The 12198-nt window shown below is 36.3% G+C and overlaps 2 protein-coding genes across 2 annotated transcripts; one reads left to right on the forward strand and one right to left on the reverse strand.

Moving 5' to 3' along the window:
* Nucleotides 1-601: 601 nt before the first annotated feature.
* On the reverse strand, nucleotides 602-1873 carry LOC132543229 (uncharacterized). The gene is made up of 2 exons (XM_060206710.1): nucleotides 962-1873; nucleotides 602-793 (listed from the first exon to the last, which is right to left on the reverse strand). The coding sequence occupies exons 1-2, from the start codon at nucleotides 1871-1873 to the stop codon at nucleotides 602-604; spliced, it is 1104 nt and encodes a 367-aa protein (XP_060062693.1).
* Nucleotides 1874-5185: 3312 nt separating this feature from the next.
* LOC132543259 (protein kinase 4-like) lies at nucleotides 5186-5863 on the forward strand. Its single transcript, XM_060206741.1, has one exon. The coding sequence runs from the start codon at nucleotides 5186-5188 to the stop codon at nucleotides 5861-5863; it is 678 nt and encodes a 225-aa protein (XP_060062724.1).
* The last annotated feature ends 6335 nt before the right edge of the window (nucleotides 5864-12198 follow it).

Here is a 12198-nt window from a genome sequence, read left to right on the forward strand (position 1 = left end):
CTCTTCATCCACCCGAGATTTAACACTAAATATACCTTCTTTCTATACCTGTCGGGGGTTTGAAAATAATTAATTGTATTGACATCTGATATTTTATACTAATTACCTTCTCTCTACATCCGTCCGAGATTTTACTCTAAATATACCTTCTCTATAAGTACCCGTCCGAGATGTTCCACTAATTACCTTCTCTCTACATCCGTCCGAGATTTTGCTCTAAATATACCTTCTCTACGGATACCCGTCCGAGATGTTCCACTTATTACCTTCTCTCTACATCCGTCCGAGATTTTACTCTAAATATACCTTCTCTACGGATACCCGTCCGAGATGTTCCACTAATTACCTTCTCTCTACATCCGTCCGAGATTTTACTTTAAATATACCTTCTCTTTAGATATCCGTCCGAGATGTTCCACTAATTACTTTCTCTCTACACCCGTCCGATACTTTATACTAATTACCTTCTCTCTATACCCGTACGTGATTTCACATCAAATGGCTTCTCTCTGTACCTGTCCTTGATTTTGCACACCTTTTTATACCTGTGCGATATTTTACATTTATTATCTTCTGCCTATAAACGTTCGGAATCCCTCCTCTATTGGCTGACCATCCATTGAGTGAGACAGTCGTTTGTTGCGGTCAAACCTCGCACAGTCAGTTGGGGGCGACTCACACTTTCGGCAAAATGTTTGCTATACCTCCTCTCACTTTCCACCATAGTCCTGGAGTTTGATCTAGGATTCTGGAACTGGAGGCTAAATGACGGCAAACGGGGCCCACGTGCACCCTAAAAGATAATATTGCCATATTTAAACAACAGTGAATGAAAACCCTATATATACATATAGATATTAGGTTTGTTCATTAAAGCGTCTTTCATAACTCTTTGAATTATAGAAATGTGTGAAAGTTCCATAAGATAGCGAGACGATGTTAATTTGTAAATAAATCTTACCCTTGGTCGAAGCTGTCTGTTTCTGTAATCTCTTGTCGCTACAGCATGTGACCCAATAAGTTGCTCAACTTCTGCTTCGAATTCTACAATATGGTGAGCAATCTCGGCCGGATCTGGTGCCGCTTGGACAACATTTCTTGTTCCTCTTGCGGCGTTAGACCTGACTACAACACGGCAGTTGATTTGTGGAGGCAAAACGGAATCTTCGCTGCTGGAGGAGGATGGCCTTCCATCGTCTTCTATATCGAGATCTGGCATTTCATCTTTTTCTAAGATGTTGTCAGTGGTTTGGTGTCCATGACCTCCTCTCCGATATGCAGCCATTTTGGATCGGTTAGGCAGTGTGGTGTTGTCTCTTTGTAACAGGACACTGTTTGACCTCGTATCCGTGTGCCTAGGTGTAGGCGACCTCTCACATCCGCTTGATGTATCCTCTTCATTTCCATCTCCACCTCCATTGTCCTCATCCACTGACACATCGCCATGAGTAGGAACCCTACTCCGTTTCCCCATTTGAAAGAAGTTGGAAAGCCTTGATGAAATGGTGGAAGGATAGTGACTTTGCACTGACAAGGATGATACATCACTAAATGATGTCCCCGGCCTGCTTTCCTCTCCCTCGAAGAAATTTATGTCCATTTCACTTTCTGTGGCAACGGTCCCTGAATCTGAATTTCCGTCCATGTAAAAGGGAGGGTACATATGTGGACTTAACACTTCGTCCTCCTCTGAATTGATCTCCGATATTGCCAGTTGACATTTCTCTACAATTTCTCTTGTGACTGGCGCATTGTGGCACTCCAAATCTTTCTTTGGGTCCGTAAAACTAGAACTTTGGCTAATCACTTCCGAAATCTTCCCGTCGTCATCACGGGAACGCCCATCCCTGACCTTCGTGAACTTACAACCCATCGTAATATGATGATTATTTAGCAGCTAGCAGTTGTATGCATTTGGCATGGCTCGTAGCTAGGCTAGATTTACGCGATCCCGAAATGCAATCATAACAATGACTATGACGTCATAATGTTTCATTGACTTTATACGTCACAAACGATAACTCCATTGATATTGTTAACGTTACATTTTTCTGAAATCTTTTGGGTTTTTTTTATTATTTTTTTTTAATCCCTTTTTATTTCTCATTGATTTCTAAAATCCCCACATTCGTTTACAATAGCCTAGATACATGTCATCAGGCTTCTAACAAGGTACTTACCCGCTAAAAATCTTAACTAACATCCATTAGACATACCCATAAACTTTGCCGATATTTATTATGTGTTCAAATTGTACATTCTGCATGTCAATCAATTTGCTCTAAACTTAATGATTTTGTATTCAGCTCTTATCATGAACACGCGCCTGGTCAAACGCTTGCCCGATTTTGTTTCTATATCGACAAGCCCCGAATCTATGTATAAATGTTTAAATAAGGCTTCAAGGTCAACGGCCTCTTAGGTATATATGTAAAAGTTCTCTAGAACCAAGATTGATTTAATTTGGAGAAAATTGAAGAAATGGTTAAACTTCTGGTCACTGTCGCCTGGCGGAGTGAGGTTACAGATTTTGGGTGCCGAAAATTCGAGAAGGTTACCAGAAAAGAAAAAACGAAGTGCTGACACGAAATCAAACTCATCTGTAGCTGAACGCAGGCGACTTCAACCGAATCGAGAGGTGAACATTGATTCAGGGTGCGACCTAGGTGATATCTTTTTCAAAATACAAAGACCTGCAAAATATCATTGTCGGTGGCCTTTCACAGTGTAGTCGTTGGATTTCTTGGTACAGTTGTGGGATCGCACATCTGTACACGATGTACACAGATGTCTGTACACGATGTACACAGATGTCTGCACGATGTATGAACGAACCAAAAACCGGACGTAGTAAACTTTTGCACATCAGTGCGCACGCTGTACAGTTCTATTGCACAGATGTGTACAGATTCTGTCCTGGTTCATATAAATTTAGAAATTACTTATTGACAAGTGTTGGATAGGGTTTATTCACTTTCTGATTAAGTCATAAATCTGAAGATTGAACCCTTGTATATCTATCAGATACAGACTGATTAGTTGTAAACATTAGTAATTTAAAGTATTTTGTGCAACACGTGACCAGCCTTAGTGTACAATCACTCATTATTTATACATTGTTTATTCTAAAAAATAAATGGACGTCTCTTTTTGTCTCTTCGGTGAATCATCTCAAATTTCATACCAATAGAAATGAATTTTATTTTCATTACTTCTGTATTACTCTCATTTTTCTATCATTTTGTAGACAACAAAAAATATGTATTCGAGTATACCTAAAATGTTATGTTTGTTACACGGGATGACTAGCTGGTACGTATCCGGATACAGGTAAATTTTGTTTCCGCGAGACATACCACTCGCCACTCTCTGAAACTGTACGATTGAAAGACTATTTTAATGCATGGTCCAGTTATTAAATTGACTCTCATAATCACCGACCAATTTTAATACGCCTGTGATCACTATTTAGTCATACTACACTATTTTTTCCGTTTAATTTTCAATCCGTAATATTAACCTACCATTTTTACGAAACCACACATGATGTGAGATCCTATCGCACAGTTGCGTACCAGATCTTGTACAGTGAGTGTGTACGGACGATGTGTGCACGACTACCAGATCTTGTACAGTGGGTGTGTGCGGACGATGTGTGCACGACTACCAGATCCTGTACAGTGTGTGTGTGCGGACGATGTGTGCACGACTACCAGATCTTGTACAGTGAGTGTGCGGACGATGTGTGCACGACTACCAGATCTTGTACAGTGAGTGTGTGCGGACGATGTGTGCACGACTACCAGATCCTGTACAGTGAGTGTGTGCGGACGATGTGTGCACGACTACCAGATCTTGTACACTGAGTGTGTACGGACGATGTGTACACGACGTTTTTTAATGCGTTGTACGTTATCACACCCTCGACACCCACAGTTTCGAATATGTGGACCGGATTAAGGTTTCCACCTGGTCTTATTTAACCAGAAAGTGTTACCCTTTGTTACAGAATTGCGTATTTTATTAAATATTTTCACACATGATTTTAATGCAGATTATCCAGAGAAATTAATATGAATTGTTGATATGTTCAAGAATCCGCTAGAGAAAAGTCAAGTCGTGATGTCGAATTAAAATTAGGGACTAAAATCTACAATAGACGTCCTTGGTCCGAATCAAACACAGATACACCAGTCTAGTGAAATAGCTATTGTGACGGCACACCGTCGACGTTTCTTTGTCCATAATAATGACGCCATAAAGGCCACGCGCTTGATGGCATATATTGGATCTCAAATCGTACATCTTTCCGGTTAGTAAAAAAAGTGGCAGTGCATAGCTAATTTTGACTCGTATCCGAAATTCTTTTTAAGTTTAACATTCGTTCGTTGTATAAATACAAGTTAATCGAAGTTATTACTTACCTGTCACAAAAAATAGATATAAATGTACTAATATTGAATTGATTTTCAAAGTCGATTTCGAAAGGATTAATCATGAAAAGAAAGATATTTTTTTAAGAAAGACATTTCAAAATTTTGTGGGAAAATATGTTGTAAACTTGATAACGTCCACGGCAGGAATTACTGTCTTGGCTGTGGAAATACGCCGTGTTTTATTATTGAGTTTGAAACGGGAATTGACATTGCATTATCGAGAAAAGCGAAAGAAACACTATCAAAACAGATGTACAAATGGTCAGTTAAATCTCTTTACGCTGATCACAGTTTTAACACAATAAGGAATGGATTGTATAGATGATACTTCCTCCAATTCTTCAAGCGACAATGTAGAACGTTTAGTTGAGGACGACCAAAGTACAGTTAGTTTTTAAATAGTTCATGACAGGAATTGTGGGGATATAAATTAGGGCGCGCGTGTATGGTCCACCTCTCTTTCATTCATTGTCCGTACAATATTCCAATCTGTATGAACCAGGAATATTTTGCATCACACAAGATCTGAACATACATTCTGTCCTTATTGAAATTCATCACAGTGGGGCTACTTGTACAAGACAGCTATTGTAAAAAGGCCTCTGCTTGAATGGGCTGCTCCATACCATAGTTAAAGTCCCTTCAGTCATTCTCAATAGATGTTCCAGTTGACAATATTATTTGACAACAGATTTTAACCCTCTCAGGGCCTGTAGACCTGACAAACTAACACAACAAACAACGACTCCATGTTCTGGTCAGCTGAAACAACAACAAACAACATCTCCATGGTCTGGTCAGCTGACAACAACTCCATGGTCTGGTCGGCTGACAACAACTCCATGGTCTGGTCAGCTGAGACAACAACTCCATGGTCTGGTCAGCTGACAACAACTCCATGGTCTGGTCAGCTGAGACAACAACTCCATGGTCTGGTCAGAAAAGCAACAACAAACAACAACTCCATGGTCTGGTCAGCTGAAACAACAACAAACAACAACTCCATGGTCTGGTCAGCAAAAACAACAACAAACAACAACTCCATGGTCTGGTCAGCAAAAACAACAGCAAACAACAACTCCATGGTCTGGTCAGCTGAAACAACAACAATCAACAGCTCCATGGTCTGGTCAGCTGAAACAACAACAAACAACAACTCCATGGTCTGGTCAGCTGAAACAACAACTCCATGGTCTGGTCAGCAAAAACAACAGCAAACAACAACTTCAAGGTCTGGTCAGCTGAAACAACAACAAACAACAACTCCATGGTCTGGTCATCTGAAACAACAGCTCCATGGTCTGGTCAACAAAAACAACAACAAACAACTCCATGGTCTGGTCAGCAAAATCAACAGCAAACAACAACTCCATGGTCTGGTCAGCAAAAACAACAGCAAACAACAACTCCATGGTCTGGTCAGCTGAAACAACAGCTCCATGGTCTGGTCAGCAAAAACAACAACAAACAACAACTCCATGGTCTGGTCAGCTGAAACAACAAACAACAACTCCATCTGAAACAACAGCTCCATGGTCTGGTCAGCAAAAACAACAACAAACAACAACTCCATGGTCTGGTCAGATTTTAACCCTCTCAGGGTCTGTAGACCTGACAAACTAACACAACAAACGACTCCATGTTCTGGTCAGCTGAAACAACAACAAACAACAGCTCCATGGTCTGGTCAGCTCAAACAACAACAAACAACAACTCCATGGCAAAAACAACAGCAAACAACAACTTCATGGTCTGGTCAGCAAAAACAACAGCAAACAACAACTCCATGGTCTGGTCAGCTGACACAACAACTCCATGGTCTGGTCATCTGAAACAACAACTCCATGGTCTGGTCAGCAAAAACAACAACAAACAACAACTCCATGGTCTGGTCAGCAAACACAATACCAAACAACAACTCCATGATCTGGTCAGCTGATACAACAACAAACAACAACTCCACGGTCTGGTCGGCTGACATAACAACTCCATGGTCTGGTCAACAAAAACAACAACAAACAACTCCATGGTCTGGTCAGCAAAAACAACAACAAACAACTCCATGGTCTGGTCTGCTGATAAAAAATTCCATTTTCTTGTCAACAAAACAACAACAAAAAAGAAGTCAATTCATTATATATCATTATGAATGACATTTTATTGCAAATTATCTGTTATCTTAAATGAATACAAAAGAAAGTTTTCACTCTTCCTTATCGCCATAAACATTATTCATTACAAAGTATTGGTAAAGTTATTATCGTGACACAATGAGTTACTTGTACAAGATGCCACATACTAAAGTTGTATGACAAGTTTGTGATCTGTGCTAGAATCCCATATTGTGTGACCTTTAGCATGACCTTCAAGGTCATCGAGTCAACAACTTGCCAAGTAATATAATTTTCTTATATAAATATTGTATATCTTATTCATGGCATAAACATGTATGTCAAACTGACTAAATATTAACAGTCATGATGATTATCACCAAAGTCAAATATTCAGAGTTTACTTAAAAAAATCATTTCAAACATTATATGAATAGGTCAAAGGTTAAAGCCATTGATTTACAAAAGTCGGGCATAAAGAGTGTTAACAGTAGGTATTGCATAGTATAGACAGAGTGATGCTGTTGTAGGCGTGGAGTGTACCATCTAGGAAGACGATTCTAAAACACAGAAATAAATTGTTTATAAAACACCCATCCTTTGGAAGTTTTAATGTAATACTACAAGTTAAGAACCATAAAAAAATTTAATGTATTATCAACAGTTAAGAACTTACAAAAGTTGTAAAGAGAATGACAAAAGTTATTTTCTTGTTTCATATGCCTGCTTAGCTGCATTTGTTGACAAGCTTACCAGGATGGTATGTTCCTTCCCAGAAAAAGATTTACATTTCTAGATCAAGGATTCAGTCATCCAATACACTGAACAAGCTTTAGCTACAATGTATTATGGATATGAAAGACTTTGTTTACCTGATGCCAAATGGAGCAGGAAATTGACAACTTCCTGTTTACCAGATGCCATGGTGCAATAAATTATCAACTTCCTGTTTACCAGATGCCATATGTTGCAGGAATTGGCAACTTCCTGTTAACCAGATGCCAAATGGTGCAGGAAATAGTTCACTTCCTGTTTACCAGATGCCATATGGTGCAGATAATTGTCAACTTCCCATTTACCAGATGCAATATGGTGCAGGAAATTGTTAACTTCCTGTTTAACAGATGCCATATGGTGCAAGAAATTGTCAACATCCTGTTTACCAGATGCCATATGGTGCAAGAAATTGTCAACATCCTGTTTACCAGATGTCATATGGTGCAAGAAATTATCAACTTTCTGTTTACCAAACCATATGGTAGAGTAAATTATAAACTTTCTGTTTTCTTCACTGTTTGTTTTGCAGATAAACCTGTTCATCTGCACAAATTTAAATATAACATTATTTCATTTTATTTAAAAAGATTTTGTCAAAGCTTGTCAGAAAACAAAACCAGGTCATAAGGTCTGCTTTGTAACTAAACATCAGATCATACCATTTGATCCCTGTTCAACAGAAATGGCCACATGGCTTCCTGTGTCATCCTGTGACTTACTGTGTACTAGCAAGATGTCAGAGTACAGAGAGAACAGCTTCTTTGAAACTTATATTGATGATTCTGGAGTCTTGACTTGTCAATTTAGCTCTTCAACTGATGATTTTAACTACTTGAAAAACACCATAAGAAAGTCTCCTACAGTGGGTTAAGAAATAACTCTTCACTACATGATAATATTAAGACATTCTTTAACATCCGAACTACGATGGTACATACGGAGCTGGATTAGTATGGTGTCCACTTCAAAAATTCTTTGACCATAATAAAAGATCACACAATGGCACAATTTTGGAAATTTGGAAGACACCAGTTCCCAAATCATCAAATAGCTGGACATGAGAAACAAATATTACGATCATGGCAGCTGTATATATACATGTTTGAGAAATTTGGGTGGCTTTAAAAAATATATATAATCCAATATCATTGATAACATATAAAATGATAAAATCTAGCTGTTTTTTTCTTTTTTTTTTTTCAAATTCAATCATGTTACAGATGAAACATCTCTGTACATACACAACACCATCATATGTTTCTCTGCCTATATAAAGCTGCACATCTTGAGTTCAGGAAATAGCTTTGTAGTCGACATTCTTGCTTGTACTGAAGATAAGCCAAGGCTCAGTGTTAAGCCTATCCTTATCATACAGATTTCACAGCGTGTCATTTCTTGGAACACATTTTTTTTTAATAAGACTTGATTCAGAATTCCAAAATTGAACAATCCATGTACCAAATTTTCTGGATTTTTCATGGGTAACAAAAAGCACTGGTACAAAAATCAAATATCCCATAATTAAAAACATTTTGTAAAATTTATTTGTTATTATTTAGTATGAAGTATCAGCATGATTGAAAAGTGAAAAAAAATTGTCAACAATTTGTAACTATTTACCTTACGTAGGAATGGTTGTTAAGACTGCTACATGGAATATCAACCATATACCAGGTAGATTATAAAATCTTCAGTATTGTACATGTACATCTCATCAAACAGTAGTAATCGCACACACCATTATAATGTTGTCTTAAAAAATCTATTGTTCTAACTCCACTATACTTTTACCACTATGAACTAAGGTGGAAACCGAGAAAAAAAAATCTTCAATGGTGATTAAGTCAGCCCTAATCGAAAGAGTTTTTTTTTAATCTGTTGAAATAATTGTGAAGAATAGCATTTGAAACTTATGATTACAGTTTAATACTACATGAAATTCTAAAGCAGCAGCAGCATTTCATTCTCTTTGTCAGCGACAATTCTAATCAATATTTTATCATAAACACGACAAATCAATAAAAATCAAAGCAATCCATCCCAGAATCTTGATATTTTAGCTCACAAGATAATTTTTTTGAAATATACTGCAGGCAAATGTGTCTATATAGGTAACAGAAAGGAAATTTCAAGGCACTTCATCAATGCTATCAATGTAATGCCATTTATGTGTAATGCTTTTTATATGTTAATTTAATACTTTATCAAATGGTTGAGAACAACACGTAAGAATTTTTGGAATCTAAATATGTATCTCTTTTTAGACTTAATTCTTCAACAATTCTAAAATCTATGGTAACTATGACTCCTTAATTTGTGATCCTCTGTGTAATTTACTACTAATTACCAGTCATATGTAACTGCATATTTAGATCACCACAACAATGTTAAGGACAAGTTAAGGATGTATGCTACCTTGTCATCATATACATTATGTAACTCCTTTCCAAAAGAGTTCCGTAGTCATAAAGCTGTAACAAAGTGTATAATTGAAATGTCATTATATAGTCATTAAATTGATGACAAATACAACATTTCACAAGAATGCATATTTTGATAAAATCAACGCAAACAGTTACCAAGGGAGATAACTTATAACAAGAGTTAACAGTAAGATGTGGAAAGTAGCAGCAAGGAATCCTAAACTTGTAACAAAATAATCAGTGTAAGGAATAAACTTCAGCATGTAGGAATGCATTAGATCAATGTAATTTTTTTATCTCAATCATTGTTCAAAGAAGCAAAGATCACAAATAAGGCAAAAAATTAAGTTTCCCCTTTAAAAAGGTCTTGGTCGGGTCACAAACGAAGGGACACAACTCTTATGATACCAAGACCTATATTATTGAAACACACTACACATCCATACACGTAAAAAAAGTCTCTCACACTAGAGTATTAGCACAGATCAATTTCAACTATGTACAAGAATCAAATTATGACATTTTGAGAAAAGCATACACAAATTAGTGTAAACAAAAATATTCTTAAGAAAGACAAGTAAATTGATGATATCAACATACATGTTTATACCGGTATAGACATATATACATACATGTACATTTCATCTATTACACATTTTTATATATATAAAAAAAAACATCAAACAAATGGAAAATTCTGCTTACAAGCTTCTAACTATGTATATAATCTAGATATTGCGTAAATAATGAAAAATCAGTCACATGAATATCCCATAAAGCAGTGATTTGAATATACATGTAGAAAAGAGAGTTAAACCGCACTGCAGCATTTGAACACAATTCTTTGCTAACTGTGTATTTGGCACCTGTACTCTTTCATCAGAAATAATGACACTGAATGGTAAAGTAGAGAAAACTTTGAAGATTATCTATTAAAAATTGGTGTAATAAGCCATTATAAGGGCATACAGTCACATGGTCTGAGTGCCAGAAGTGTGACAAGCCGTAAAATGAGAGGTACGTATCAAGTGAATTGGCCTAGTATAGAATTCTCACATCCGGACAAGTTCTAAAGAATGTACCTAAGGATATAAAGTTGACTTTACCTCGTCTTCCATGACAGAGAATGGATAAACGGTAATTTATAAAGAACATCCTACAATAAATCCTTCCTTCCATCCATCAACAAGATTTGATTTTAAGATACAGAAAATTTGAAATATTGGCCAATTTTCCATTTAGGGGCCAACCTAAGCCCTTAGGGTAATGAACAGTACACCAAAATTTTACAACAGTATACCAACCTCCACTAAGAAAAATACACAAAGATTGAAAAGTCTTGAACCAGCTTTCTAGTGGAAGTAAAAGTTTACTGTCAACAAATAATGCACTAGATTTAGTGAAAGTGACTGGTTAGGTTACATTTTTGTTTCACTTTTTTCATATATATATATATATTAATATTGATAAGTCTGCAAAAAACATACATATTCAAAATTGAAATAAATGATGGATGTGAATATAATTATCTGACTTTCCAATACATGTACATAAACAAAATTCAAAGCACCTTCCCAAAAATTTTTATCTTATTATTACACTGATAAATATCATTCAACAATATTCTTGCTTTAGCATCAAGTTTACAAACTTTAATCAGGTATAGACTAAAACAAAATGAATTTCACAAAATAAATCATGATGAGACAATTCAATCAACAAAGGCTTATCAAATAACAAGAATCCCAGCAAGGATGTTCGAGATTTGCTCCAGTTTACTGCTATAGGTTTGACTTAAGGAGTCACCCTACCTTATAGTTAAAGAGTTCTACAGTATATCTTAGTTGATTTGTCATTTACAGTAGTTACTTGCATACTAGAAAGGTACACAAGGCAGGTAGAAGCAATAATTTATATGTTAAAGTTTAAGCGGATAGAAAATTGCGATAGACAATTCAAACTCAAATTAATGATCTGCTAGGAGAGGTAGTGTTTACTCTACCACGACAAACCTAATCAGTAAATATCTCAATCATCAGTAAATATTCACTCACTCATCAGTAAATATTCACCCAAGTGTTTATCTTACCATAGCAAACCTAATCGGCAAATATTCACCCCAAATGTTTACCCTACAACACCATAACTAAGTAAATATTCATTCAGGTTCTACTCACATATCTAATTTTTTTTTAAAAATCCTTTTTTTTTAGAGTGGCAGAACATTTACATTTATTGATCTTTAATCTGCCCACTTTTGGTTTATTCCCACAGCTGTGAATTAGTTTTTATTTCTACAACAATCTACCATACATTATGTCCTGTATAAATATCTAAATATAATTAAATACTCAATATAGTACTAGTGCTACTCCAGTGAAGGATAATATTCTCCCATTATAAATCATGTGTATTTTAAATAATTCTGATCACCATTAGATTTTAAATATT

Source organism: Ylistrum balloti, unplaced genomic scaffold, assembly GCF_031769215.1.
Source record: "Ylistrum balloti isolate Yb309-2 unplaced genomic scaffold, AGI_CSIRO_Ybal_v1 Utg369746, whole genome shotgun sequence".
Classification (NCBI taxonomy): domain Eukaryota; kingdom Metazoa; phylum Mollusca; class Bivalvia; order Pectinida; family Pectinidae; genus Ylistrum; species Ylistrum balloti.